The 15,048-nt window shown below is 36.4% G+C and overlaps 1 protein-coding gene across 7 annotated transcripts in view; it reads right to left on the reverse strand.

Moving 5' to 3' along the window:
* Positions 1–3,352: 3,352 nt before the first annotated feature.
* ATP9B (ATPase phospholipid transporting 9B (putative)) overlaps positions 3,353–15,048 on the reverse strand; it is a 179,128-nt gene continuing 167,432 nt past the window's right edge. For 5 of the 7 annotated variants that reach the window (XM_080581008.1, XM_080581009.1, XM_080581006.1 and 2 more), the window contains 8 exons: positions 14,974–15,038; positions 14,387–14,542; positions 14,181–14,245; positions 12,704–12,812; positions 9,241–9,298; positions 8,354–8,557; positions 5,795–5,827; positions 3,353–5,096 (listed from right to left, as the gene is read on the reverse strand). In XM_080581008.1, coding sequence (XP_080437134.1) covers positions 4,960–5,096; positions 5,795–5,827; positions 8,354–8,557; positions 9,241–9,298; positions 12,704–12,812; positions 14,181–14,245; positions 14,387–14,542; positions 14,974–15,038 — 827 coding nt within the window. In that variant the 3' untranslated portion in view covers positions 3,353–4,959. The remainder of the gene's footprint in view (positions 5,097–5,794; positions 5,828–8,353; positions 8,558–9,240; positions 9,299–12,703; positions 12,813–14,180; positions 14,246–14,386; positions 14,543–14,973; positions 15,039–15,048) is intronic. The other 2 variants (XM_080581010.1, XM_080581007.1) reach the window with 1 other exon arrangement.

Genomic DNA, 15,048 nt, shown 5'->3' on the forward strand with positions numbered 1-15,048 from the left:
AGGACAGGAGGGGACTACAATAACTAGAAATCTCAGCAGTTTTGATACAGCCTAGTCAGGAATGGGAAAATAAAATAGAAATTGGGAACTCAAATATGCAGCATGCACTCTCGTTATTCTGTTCAAGGCATTCAGTTTGCACAACTTCCTCTGTGAAACATTTTGGTCAAAACCATACTTTTGGTCGATGAAGTAGCAAATAGGTCTTCAAGTGCGATTCCCTACTTGGAAAAGATTTTGTTAGCAATTGGTTGAGCAAATCCCAACTCACAGTAACAGCTGTGAACCCTGCTGAGGGCATCTGTTGGGTAGTTAATACTTGTTGGGAAATATCTCACTTTAAGTGTGTTTTGTTTACAAAAGAAATTCCTACGCTTTTTAACATGGTGATAAAGATATTGTACCTCCTGTTTGTTTACATATAATGTTCTATCTGTGTTTACTTGTACTGATTTTCCTCCCTACAGGGGGCTAAGATTTTGAAGGGCTTTTTTGATTGCCTTCAACTTTCAATTCAGTTATAATAGTAACAGCCTAGATACAGAATGGTTATTAAACTTAGTGTTACAAGAGACTGCTGGCCCAAATCTTTCCTTTCTGACCAGCGAAAATAAGGAGAAAATCTGTGGAAGGTAAAATTCAAATGGATGTCAGAGGAAGTTGGACTTGCAATAGGTTCTGTGCCAGTAATGAGAGCAGAACAGTTACCTCTCCTCCTGTGGCTGTTAAGCGACAGCCCAGACTCCACCATCAGTTTGCATATACTCTGCACTAAATAAATTCTTTTGCCCTGCAGAGGCTGTTGAAGCCATGTTAAAACCTCTGGACATGTAAAGGGACCCAAGTGTCAGACACATACAAGACTCCTTCAAGTTATCAATACCAACATAAAACTCATGGATACAAAGCTCTGCAAAACTGGGAAAAGAGATCAGGTCTGAGTATCTCTGTTAACAGCATGTCTCTGACGGCTCTAAGGAAAGTCTGTACTGTTCAATTAAACAGTTAGCCCTTCCCCAGACTGACTCACCATCACGGTTTGCATGGTTAACACACAAAGGTGATCAGGCACAAACAGCTTCAAACTCCAGCAGCGTTCAGAAGGAACACTCCAGCGTACCGTGTATGAGCAGGGGCAAAAGTGCATCTTAGTCAAGGGATGGAGGATGATCCCTGGAATACAGCATCCATCACATCAGTAGAAGATCCAAGGCTGGTTCTGCCTCAAAGTAATCTGAATGCCTTGAGACAGCAATATGCTTGCAAAGGAGTACAGTGACTATGCTGCTAACATACACAAAGTGGCATAAGAAAGAGCTATCTGCAGGAAAATTATCTCCTGTGTCTATAGAAGTTAACCTCTATGACTAACTACGTATGTTCATATTTAAGTTCTTGCTTAAATTCCTGCAAAACTGGTGTCCATCTACTAAAGGTTCCCACCTGCAGAGTTCCTTCTTGCAGACAGGTTTTAAAAGGAGAGTAAAAAATGTTTTGGCTCACACACTTGTGCAGGCAGGTTAGGAGGACATTTATAATATAGGTTGGCTCAAGTGGATGCTGCTCAGTAAAGTAATACACACTTCACACACACGAAAAAGCAATGGCATGTTTTTGGACAACAACTCAGATATTTTTAAGAAGAAAGCCGGAGATACCACACAGTTGCATTTGGATGGTATGAATCAGCAAGCTCAGTCTGAACACAAAAACACTGTTGAAAATGTTCACTTTCATGGAATAGTGCTACAGAATTAGTGTTAAGTATGCAAGGATTTAATTTTGGCTTCCATTTGCAAACCAGTATCTTCTGTAGTAAAATGTTTTCCAGCAGTTACATGAACACATAGGTTTAGAACAGCATTAGAAGAAATTAGTGGAATCATTGTCAGTACTACTCCCCCCTCACCCTCCCTTTCTTTTCCTTGTGTTCTCCCATCAAAATACACTGGAAATACAGCAAAGGTTTAGCTTTTACAATTATTAGACGTGGTCTAAGTAAGTCAGTATTAAGTATGGTACTTTTAGGAAGACAGTTCCTGTTCACACCTTATCCTTTATCTACCCTGATTTTGAAATTGTTGTCTAAATTTTTCAAATGGATTATTACCATTTCAGAAATACACACCTGACAGAGCAGCTCACAAAAGTAAATGTGTATTGAATATTTAACTTTAATAATTTAATATTTAAAACTAAAGTCAGAAGGACTGGGTGTAACTTGTGGATCCAAGGCCTAAATCTGTGTTTATGTAGGTGATACGGTTCCCCAGATTTACTCCTGACAAATACTGATGTGAATGACAACAGAATGAAATTCTTAGGAAATCATTTATTCACCTGCACACCAGACATGTTACCATTCCGTTCTAAGAGCCAGGGATTATGATGGTATTTAACTTACTTTGTGCAAAAACCCACAATAGGTTACAGTTTTCTACTGACAAGTATCATGTTACAATACGTACATTTTGTGTTCATATTGATAATTGTATCCTATTGTAATATGGCAGCACTACCCCCTTTACAGGGCTGTGGCTGAGTGATGTGGGTGAATATAAAGCAGACTTTCCTGCTATACATGGTTTTGCACTGACTCAAAAGCAAGGTAAGTCATCTGGATCTCAATTCTGCAGTCTTCAAAATAAAGTGCTAGCTGAATCTAGACATTTTCTATAGACTGGAAACACTCTAAGAAAGCAGGCACTCTAGAGAATTAACTAACTCCACTTCTGAAACACGTATATGCGTGTAGAATCTATACATTTGCTGGTACACTAACCTCACAGTTTTAATGCTGAGGATTAATATATGTACACTAAGTTCCATACACATGGATACAGAGGTATCTCATATGGTTGTGTTAAGGTAGTATTATCACTTCCATATTCCTAGTTCAATTTCTGATTTTTCGCATTTTCTAATATCAAATATGTGATGAAGGCCTCTAAGTTTTTGCTTACTTACTGTATCTAACTTGTATGGTTTGGGGCTCACAATACATAAGTCAGTCTGAAAAAAAACATCATCATGTCTCAGACTGGCACACATTAACTTTTCTTAATTGGTTCAAAGTAATTACCACTTACTGAGGAAAAATAGAAAACTAAACCAAATCAGCAACAAAAAAGGTAACAGGACTAAACTAAAAACATAAACCAGGAGTAACTTGCCAAAACCACATAACATGAAGAAAAGCTTCTGCTAGTATGCCAGAACAGTGACACCTGGTGGGGGTTTTTACAGAAGCGAGTTTACAGATGGACACAAAGCAAAATACTCCGCAATGTTGCGTTAATTAAAAGAAATGCTACTTCAATAGTTTCATTCAATACATATACCATTAATAACATTTAGTAGAAATTAGGCTTTATTGCTTTTATTATGAGGAATGAAAAAAAAAAAAGGCAGATAAATAACTAGTAAGAAAAACTTTCAGAACAAAATCAATGGAGTGGATTATAGTCCAAATAGCTCTGCAGCAATTTCCTCTGCTCTCCCAGGAAGTAGATTTATCACTTAAATATCACTCATCGAATATTATAATTGCATAAGGGAGAAGTTATAAGATACTAAACAAGGATTAATGTTGTAAAGGCATAAAGTCCAACATAAAAATAACATCCACATTAAGTGTTTTTTTTTAAAAACACAAATATTTAACAAAGCATGGGTAATCATACTGATCTTCTCCACTAATTAATAGACTATCCTGAATTTGTTATATGTACTTCTTGAGAAAGCAAGATTATATCACAATGGGAAACTAAAATAATACAATCTACTTTCCAGCACAGCACACAAGATTTGGACCCTTTGGACTGTGTCAGATTAGAGCATATGGGTTTCTGGAACAAATCTTCAACTGCTGTAAAATGTCATAACTCAGCAAAGATACACAACTCTGACAGTTTACAACATGCGAAACCTTTTGATTTTTTTTTTTTAACATGTTTGCACCCAAACTGAGTTATAAAAACATAACATTTACAACTTGGAAGATGACAGATTTTCCTATCACAATGCTCATGTGTTCATCTTATTTCATTTTACCTGAGTAACCTAAGTAAACAGATTACAAGGCAATTTAAATATATTAGCTAATACAAGGTTTACTGGACTTCTCATATATAGAAATGTACTTTAACACTATTTGCAGTTTTACAAATACAAAATGAATAAGAATTTTAAAACATATTTACTGAGCAGCTATGTCTTTGACATCTGTACAGATCAACAGGTACTGTGGAATTATGTACAGAATGTATCATTTAATTTTTTAAACTGCTTTTGTGCAACCTGGCTTTAATGTGCATTTAAAGAACTGCTGTCAACATCACTGATCTGTAATGCTTACTGGTGCCAGAACTCAAGAGTACAGAAAAGGACAACAGCTCCTAAAATAATACTGTGCTATGCAGACACCTGTACATAATTCAGATAGTGCATATTAATCAATGCTTGATGACAAATAAAATTCAGCTGCTAATAAAGATGACATTTACAGGTATTAGGTTCGTTGTAGTAAGTATGAATGAACGAACTTTTCCATACGTAAACATTAAAGGAAAAGACTGGAACTAGGAAGTTATGTAATCATTGAAGCTTTCAATTCAACTTGCAGAAGATTAATACAGCAGGAAAAAATCCTTTACAGTAGCAATGAAATCATTCAGAAGCATTGTCAAATCAAATGTAATTCAGTTTTATTTTACAATGAGCAACTGAAACTGAAATAAAACAACATAACAAAAATTTAGTTTATTTCTGATAGTCTTGTTAGTGTACTTCTGTGTTATGTACCTGTCAGATGTTTCCCTTTCTTTTTGTGCTCTATTCACTTGATCACTTTTGATTTTTAACTTCTTTAGTCCAACATAAATCCATAGACACTAAAGCACAGTGAATGTGCGATTTGCAGACTGGTGTGAGTGAAAAACCATAGGAATATAATTACTTTTACGAGGTAAGCTTGGAGTAACTTGGAGGAGAAAATTTGCGCTTCAAGTACTTGAGAATGTAAAGTGGAAGACAGCTTACAACAGTGATTGCTGACACTTTCCACAGGAAGGTCACAGTTGTGATAAAGGCAACATCTGCAGAAATAAACAGGGAAAATAAATAATGGCAGCTGATAACATGGAAGCTGGAACTTTCATAGTGTAAAGTCAATAAAACTCTCTTAATTGTTTACTTATGCTATTGTTTAAAAACAGGCAAAATAAATAAAAAAATAAAAAGCTACAAAACAACACAGAGCAAGTTAACCTCAACATTTCATTTTTGCCAACTATTTTCTTTAAATAGGAGCTGACGAGTCCCTTTATGCTCCTTACACTGTTTTGCAGAACAAAGTAATTTTAGGGGATCTCAGTTTAATAGCAAGACTTTCTCATATTAAAAAGTTAAGCCACCTTATCCTTATTTTTCTACTGCTATGAAATATTTATACAAGTTCCTAACCAGTTTTGCTACTTTTTTGGATCCTTTATTCCATATTCAGATTTTTTTTTTTTCTGAAATAGGCACATCAACTAGACCAAGAGATTCTTAAAACTTTAGAGATTAAATTACAGCCCAAAAATGTAGGGAGAAAGCAATGTAGTTATATTGCCACAAGCCACAGTCAAAAGTTTTCTGTGACAAACATTGACAAGAATGGTAACACCCTACACTTGCTACTGAAGCTTTTGACTATAGTTTGCAATGGTTAAGTTGTACTCTAGAATCATGGAAAGATCTGAGACCAACCCCCCAACCAAGAAATCTTCAAGAAAAGTTTAACTTCACCTACCTAAGAAAGCTCCAAAAGACACTCTGCCTATACCTGTTTCACAAAGGGGGAGAATGAAAATGAAGGGATAGATTTACAGAAAATATGAAATTTACATGAAAAAAACAAAAACAGACAAAAGATTAGCTACAAAAAAGGGAATGAAAAAGATATTAGTAGCATTAACTGGAATATTACTGCTTTTCATATGACAACTGAAAGATTTTAAACAGCAATTAATACAAAACATTTTGAAAATAGATTATTTGGTTATGTTTTGAGGCTGTAAATAGCTAGGCGGTTTCTTATTTTGCTTCATTCAACTTCAAAGTACAATCTACTTCATAAGCAAGGTGATTAGAACTGTTTTAGATGTGAACAAAAATTCTCTTCAGAAAGGTGCAGCAAAAGAAATGCTTTACTGCTCCAACTATAGTCATTTAAAAATACTTTGTATATTAGATTCCAATGTATAAACTTCGTAGATAGTTTTAACCTGCTTAGGCATACTAAATGCCAATGTAACACATCATAGAGACATGTCTAATGAAACCCTTGTATGTGATTTACTCAGAAACCTAAAAACTGATTTAATTCTATGAGGGAGAGTTGCAGAGCAGTATCAAATATTTTTGTTTTCCTAAGTTGAGTACCCTGTCATACCCATGATATCATTCCTTTGGAAGCAGGTGATTGTTATAAGTAACATTATTGAAAGAAACAGTTTATTTGCCTGTAGAGTCAAGCACTATTGGACTGGATTGTTTTCCCAGACACATTAAAGTTATTCTCTACCCTGCACTATAAACCATCACTTAGGTTTATACTACACTTTATGAACCAAAAGAGATGCTCTCTCCCCTAAGTAAGAGGAAAAGTGCTAAGCAGAAGTGACTGCTTCTGAAATTGAAATGCATTTTTTCAGGTTAACTGATGAATAATACACACTAAAATACATCTCTAGGAAAGCTCATGAAATTGCAGCTTTTTCTGTACCCTTAAAATATTCATCAGTGAAGATGAAACATACAAAAGTTAAGACCAAAGGCTACAGGAAGACGTACAACCATTTACTTACTCATTTGCTTACACTCGTCTAGCAAACACAGAGATAGTAAAGTACTCCCCTTTACACCAGAGTTTACAAGAAACGAAGCACCTACATTTTTTTTTAAAACATCTATGAACACCACCATAAGGGTGTTTCTCAATGAAAAATACCAATAAAGGATTGAAGGTCTGGCTGCCACCAATACAGGCAACTTAAAAAGGTGAAGCAGCAAATCCTGCTTTATGAAGTTCCTGTAAGTTTGGAACAAAGAGCTTGTACCTGTATACATTCTTGCTCATTCATTTACCATCTAGCTGGAGAAACTTGGGAATCAACCCAATAATCTCTATTAAAGAGCCTGTGTACTAGTGTCAGAAAAAAGAAAAAGGTATTCTGGAAAACCTAAAATAGTATATAATATAAGTATCAAGTGCAGCAAGATTGCTTGTTCATTAAAATTTGACTTTTGATAAATCTGGGAAGTTAACAGAAAAGTTGAGACAGGCAGCAAAGCATTCGCTCATTATAAAGTAGCTATATAATGTAACTACACTAGTGTTAAACACCTGGGACATAAGAGAGTGAAATCAGAACTTAGAACACTAGAAACTACAATATAACACATCTAATTCTGATACAGGAAGTAACAAGTGAAGAAAGGAACTTCTTACTCAATAGCTCCTGAAAAACAGGAAGGTGGAGCTGGATTCTACTCCTTGTGAGGTATAATCAAAACCGTCACATGTATTTCTGCAAGTTACATCTGTAAAACCACACTAAGAAATAGTATTTTTTTTTTTACTGAAGTATAATTTGATATAAAAAGAAATATGTAATATTTTGATGCTCAGATCCTTGACTGTTAAGATTTGCATCCTCTCCTTTCAACTTGTGAATTATGAATAATAACCATAAGACACAGTATGGCATACAGTAATATAAAACAAAGTAAGCTTAATGTAAGCTTAATATAATTAGGAAACATGATGATTCTTATATAAAATATCTTAAAAACCTTCTACCTCACTCTCTAGTTTAGAAATACTTCAGCAGGGGGGTTGGACCCGATGATCTTTCAAGGTCCCTTCCAACCCCTTCAATTCTGTGATTCTGTGATTCTTCGGTTATATCTAATGAGATAAAAAGTACTTCACCAGTTTGGTGAAAGATACTGATTTTATCAAATCACATCCATTTCAATAGTGCAAATCTCAAAGCTAATTTAAGTTGAGCAGTTTGGATTGTCACTGGAAGATCAAATCAAGGAGGTGAAAAGCACGTGGTTCCAGTAAAGTTTATCATGCAGATAAATCATAATAACAGGAAAAAAATTGTAAGCCTCTATGAGAACATGGTAAGAGAATATTTTAAATCAACATAAAGTATTTTCAATTTCAACTCACATTTTCTATGGAGAATACTCTATTTTACAAAGTGTAACATCACTCAACAAAAACTGAGAAAAAAACATTACAAACAGTATGCTACAAAGCACAGTTATTTGCTAAAATACTTCTAACATTACTCACCAAAGTATTCATTTAGAAATGCAAGAGAGGCCACATAGCAGCCAAGACTGAGGAATTCAGCCACCACCATTAACCAGTGCCATGTTCGTATGGTCAGTGCAACCATCAAGAGCTCTGTCAAGATTAGGGCAGTGAAGGAAATGGCAACGACGTGTACAAATTCAGATTCAAAAAGCAGCAGGGCTCCATACATCAGAATACCACCTGGGAAAGGCACACAAAGTTAACAAAACTCCACAATGAAATTTCAGTGTACCATCTTTTACAAATGCACACTGAACATTTTATTGCTTGTTACAAAAGTTTCTTAACAATTTTTTCAATAAGGTAACAAGATTAATCTTTATAAAAAGAGAAAGTGTTTTACTGTACTTTGTGCATGTGAAATAAAACAATCAAAAGTAAAGCAGTAAAGAAATAAAACTGTTAGAAAATTAAACACCTTTCAGAGCAATATATCTGATGAACTGTTAATTAACCTCATTTTGTCTAGTGCTATAAATGAGAGATTGTTGAAAGTGTAATTACTTTTAACTGATTACATAATTCAGATTTCTTCAACAGTACTTCTGGCATTCCATGAAAGAGAACTACTGTGTAAGTATATGCAATGTGATAAGCACTCATTAAAATTTTTCTGGATTAGCATTTAATTAAAACCATGTCCTTTTTTAGGTGACATGCATCAATAAAACTACCAATCTATGCCATGTTTTGAATGGTCCTGGCACGCTACAGGAATATCGATTTACGAGATAAACAGAAAGCAATATATATAACTGCTGATGAAATGTTAAGCTTTGGGAATTCAATCTGCTGCTGAAAAACAATACTGTTAATAGCAGACAAAAATTTCTCAGTTCAGTAAAGTCATGACGCTCTCCTACCTTGGTAAATACTGATTAAAACCCAGATGAGGAAGGTCTTAAATGACAAAGATCTCCCCTAAGGGAAACAAGTGAGAGGACAGTTAAACAGTACTTTAAAAAAAATCTACTCATTTCATATATCTTAATAGTTAAGCACTACAGAGACATTTTGCAAGTATAATAAGCAGTCTTTGAAGTGATATAGGCTAAAAAGCTTCTACTTGTTTTTATGTTTCTTCATTGCAAAAGCATATAGAAACTGCACAAAGTCAAAATCAAGGCGCAGGACAGTTAAGGTCCTAAATAGCAAATATACACCTTAGCTTGCAATGCTGTGGCTTGTTTTCAGAAGAATAATTACAGTGAAATAATTATTTTTTTAAGGCTTTTATGTTATTTCAAAAGTATTCTTCAAGAAAAAGAGCATTCTGTGCCTACTGACCTAAACCTCAAACAAAAGGGTAAGTTACTACTAGTCACTTCAAAATGTTGGATAAACTATTTGCAGTCATGGAAAAAACATGACTATTTTAAGTATTATTTAAGCAAAAATTACCAAACATATTTTTAATCTTGTGATATTAAATGTTAATAGTTTGAATCACATGCATCAATCAAACAATAAATGCTGTACGTGCTCAAGAGTTGCATTCTGTGAGAGTACTGATGAAATATGTTAGAACTACAAAGTTGAAAGGATAAGAAGTTGGCCTTTTACCACAAAAGCGTGATCACTAGAATAGGCAAGAATCAGCACTTTACAGGGAAATGTATGTGTTTCACTGTTGTAGAAACTGATGAATTAATTCATTCATTTATTTCAGTAGAGGCTAAAACATTTTCTTGTAAACACAGAGTTCATTGGAAGGTGCTGAAGGCATTTTCATAAATCTGTATACAGTCTAGAATGTTAGAGACAGACTAACATACAGGAAAAAATTCTAGTACAAGCAACATGAAATACTAGATTTTGTTTTTCCTATGAGTGCCTACTCATTTTCCTTTGAGTACTGGACACTGATTCCACTTTAGACCATAGCTCCCAATTAGCAAGATTCCTGAAATAAAAATAAGCTTGAGTTCTAATTCAACTTTATGAAACTAAGGGGGTAAATCACTCCTGAGCCTCTAGCAAATGCTGCACAACAGGCACTGAATAGTTTTCAGATGAAAGTGGGGAGCCCTCTTACTTACATTATCATAGAATGGGTTGAGTTGAAGGAACCTTAAAGATCATCATCTAGCTCCTCTGCCCCCCTACGCCCACCATGTGCATGGACACCTTCCACTATATGAGGTTGCTCAAAGCCCCATCCAACCTGGCCTTAAACACTTCCAGGGCAGGGACATTCTCAACTTCTCTGGGCAACCTGTTCCTGTGCCTCATCGCTCTCTGAGTAAAGAATTTCTTCATCTAATCTAAATCTACCCTCTTTTAGCTCATTTAGCTTAAAACCATTACCCCTTGTGCTATCACTACACCCCCTGACAAACAGTCTTTCCCCATATTTCTTGTTGGTCCCCTTTAAGTATTTGAAGGCTGCTATAAGGTTTCCCTGAAGCCTTCTCTTCTCCAGACTGAACAACCCCAGCTCCCTCAGACCGTCTTAATAGAAGACGTGCTCCGGCCCTCTGATCATCTTCGAGGCATTCCTCTGGATTCACTCTACTAGGTCCATGTCTCTCTTGTGCTGAGGGCCCCAGAGCTGAACACAGTACTCCAGGTGGGGTCTCATGAGAGCAGAGTAGAGAGGGAGAATCAAATCCCTCAACCTGCTGGCCATGCTTCTTTAGATGCAGCCCAGGATACGATTGTCTTTCTGGGCTGCAAGTGCACATTGCTAGCTCATGTCAAGCTTTTCATCCACCAGCACCCCCATGTCCCTCTCCACTGGGCTGCTCTCAATCCACTTATTGCCCAGCCTGTATTCATGCTTGGGAACAACCTGACCCAGGTGCAGGACCTTGCACTTGGCCTTGTTAAACTTCATGAGCTTCACACAGGCCCACCTCTCAAGCCTGTCAAGTTCTCTCTGGATGGCATTCCTTCCCTCCAGTGTGTCAACCGTACCATGCAGCTTGGCGTTGCCCGCAAACTTGCTGAGTGTGCACTCAATGCCACTGTCCATGTCACCAACAAAGATGTTAAATACTGCTGGTCCCAGCAGAGACCCCCCTGAGGGACACCACTCGTCACTATCTCCACCCCTGGACTCTAGCCATTGACTGCAACTCTGAGTATAGCCACCCAGCCAATTCCTTATCCATCAAGCGTTCCATCCGTCAAATCCATCTCTCTCCAATTTGGAGACATGGATGTTGTGCAGGACAGTGTCAAATGCTTTGCACAAGTCCAGCTACATGACATCAGTTGCTCTTACCTTATCCACCAAGGCTGTAACCCCATTGTAGAAGGCCATCAGATTTATCAGGCATGATTTGCCTTTAGTGAAGCCATGTCGGCTGTCACCAATCTGTTGGATGCCACCTATCTGTTCTCTGTGAGCCTAAGCATAAAACAGGACCCATGACCTTGCTGGGTACATAGTGACTGGCCTGTAGTTCCCCATGTCTTCCTTTTTTCCCTTTTAAAAATGGGGGTTATGTTTCCCCTTTTCCAGAGGAAAAAATTTGTACTTCCTTTCAAGTGTTCATCTGCTATTCTAGCATCAGTAGGAGCCACAGTAACAGGAATGTTGAATCGCTGTTTTCTCCATGGTATGTGTCCACACCTGTCCCTGAACCTTGCTAATTTTCTCTTGTTCTTGCAACAGAGGAAGAATCTGTCCATGAGTTATGCCAACACATCTTAACCTTAAAATCCTAAAAGCCTTTTAACCATTAGCACATCTCAGAGAAGAAACAATTTCCTAGGAATACAGTTCTAGTCCACATCAACACGTATTTCAGTAATGCTAGCTGAATAGCCTTAGTTGAGATTTGCATTTAGAGTCCAGAATTTCAGAAGTAATGTGCAGAAATAGGCACGCTCCTTAGTGTCATGACTACGGCAGTGTGGAACCAGATGATCTTTAAGGTCCCTTCCAACCCAAACCATTCAATGATTCTATGATAATACATGCTCACAGTAAGATGCCTTATAATGGTGAAGTCAAATGTAGTATTAGTGAAGTACATAACTTCCTGTACTACTTATCCATAATTGTTCCTGACCATCATCTATCTGCCTGAACGTACTGCAAACCCAGTTTCTCCATGTTCTCATTTTTTTTTCCTTGAGAGAATTATTTGGGTTCTATTTTTTAAAATATTTTGAAGTACAACATAAGCTGTGAAAGCCAGTGATTCATCATCTCCAAGAACTGTCATTTAAGTTAAACAAAAAGCTAGTCTGTACATCTACACATCTTGAGCAGTTTCAAAGTACAGGTTACCTTCTTTCTCTCTGTAAGAATTTAGAGTTTTTGCACACCTGAGATTTCAACGGTTATTCACACATGAGCACTGAGAACATTCATACCTTTGTGAGATCCTTATAAAGTTCTGGATACAGCAATGCCATTTCTGGCTTCACATCTTGATCCAATACTAAAGAGAAGACTGGAAACATGGTATATATGGTTGCATACCTATATGAAAGGAAAGCACAGACTGACATTTTTGTATCGCGATTTTAAATTAATCTATTGAGTTCAATTACTCTTTTGATGTAAATGATGTTAAACTGGTTATTCTACCCCGTACTGAGGAAACTTACTAATGCAGCTTTACAAAGGGTGGTTGAGTCACCATCCCTGGAGGTGGTCTTCAAGAAATAGGCAGATTTGTAACTTAGTAGCACGGTTTAGTGGTGGACTTCAGTACTAGGTTTAAAGTTGGACTAGATGATCTTGAGAGGTCTTTTCCGATCTGAATGATTCTATGATTCTATTGTCCAAATGCAACCTGGTCTTAGGCTTCTGAGAGCTGCCATTTGTGAGAAGTTACAGAGACATTATATATCTAGAAATAATAATCAGATGTCTTTTGTCCACATGTATCACCCAAATGTATTGTCTGCTACCATATTTACTATGCATTTGCATTTTGACAACCAGTTAAAAGAGCTGGCATTGAAACTCATCCACAGAGGATGAAAAATAAAGAAAAAAACAAGTGCTGTGTCCCTGACATTACAGTAAAGGTAGGAGAATGAGCGGAAGTCTCACCAGTTCATAAAGTGGCTTTAGATTTTAGTATGCAAGTACCACTTGCATACTTATAGGCCACATGGTATATATTTTCATAGGGGTTAGCAGAACTATTTACAAGCATTTTGGAGAGGTTTACTGTTTTCTTCTGCAGTGTCTGGTGAAATCAGACCTTGATTTGACTACAATTTGAGTTACTACTGTTTAAATGAAATAAAACAAGAAGTATAGAAAGAAGCTCTTAGGACAAGAGGGGCAGAGAACAGTGAGAAACATGAATATATCCATATACCTCAGCTGAATGACTTGGGGGAGCTATATTTCTAAAGCAGCTTTTGCAACAAGACCAGGGTACTCCAAATTCTGCATGCATGATCCAGAATGGAAATCTATGTAGTGGACTTGGTGCACTTTCAGAGGAAATTTCAGTCAGTAGCTTCAGCTCCATTTTTTAACAGATGAATCTGTGATTCTCACTGAGGCTTGTATAGCAATTTGTGTAACAGCTAAAACTGGTTTGTGAGATTTCCTCTATCATTTTCACCCTGTATGTCAAAAAAGCTATATGACTTTCTTCTTCTAAGGCAATGGCAGATTGCCCTCTTCAGAGAATCTCCCCAGTCATGTAATGGATATAAGTGCGCATCCAACCTAGTTGAGTGTTCATTTGTAGGCTCATTCCAGGTATCGTTAGCATACCAATGATAAATGTATGAAAAATGGTCCAGTCACCAACTACATGATGTTACATAACAAGTGTTTGTCCGTAATTATTAACATATACCACAACTGTTGGTTTGAACTTACCCTACCATTAGGAATCCTTGGTACAAGGGAACAGATGCAAAATAGAAGACTGATGAAAATACAGCCTACAAAAAGACAACAATTACATATATTTAATAGAATTCTGTATATGAAACATTACAATAAAGAAAAAAACATTACTGCTTAAGGTTTTGTGACATTTCAAAGAGTGTGTTTAACTATTCTGAAAACAAAGTTTTAAATACCTGCATAGTTGAAATAATAAGGCCTCGGTGCATGACAAATTGACCAAGTGCTGCTGATCTTTTGTAACTGTTTCGGCCATGTACCATCAGCAGCCTTCCTATGTGTTTAAACTGTGTGATAGAAAAGTCAGCTGCTAGGGAAGCTTGTTTTCCCTCCTAGAACAAAAAAAGGTTACAAATATGAAACCCACTGTAGAACATATGTTTCAAATTTCAAAATTCTGAATTATAATTCATTTCACAAGTTGAATTTACTACTGCTTCAGAAATCAACTCTACAGCATGACACAAAGGACAGTTTTTTGGTGCGCATTTTAAAAAAATGCAGTGGCTGTAACAAGTATGTTTAACTGCCTATCTTGCATCTTTCAGATAAATGCATATATACACAGAAATAACTAGTGTTTTCTGCTTTTCTTGCTCTTTATATTTAAAAAGATAAAGCAGAGAACACAGAAGCAGAGAAAGTATTATTTCAAAGACTGAGCATTTTTTTTATTATCTTACAGCAGACTTAAATTTGAAATATTCAATTTAATATTGTTTAAGAATCATGTTATATTTGAGAATTGACCTGGTAGCATTACCTTGCCTTCAATTCCAATTCCACAGTCGGCTGCTTGGATCATGCTGACATCATTTCCTCCATCACCTGGAAAATG

The sequence above is a fragment of the Anser brachyrhynchus genome, assembly GCF_964034855.1.
Source record: "Anser brachyrhynchus genome assembly, chromosome: 2".
Taxonomy (NCBI): Eukaryota; Metazoa; Chordata; class Aves; order Anseriformes; family Anatidae; genus Anser; species Anser brachyrhynchus.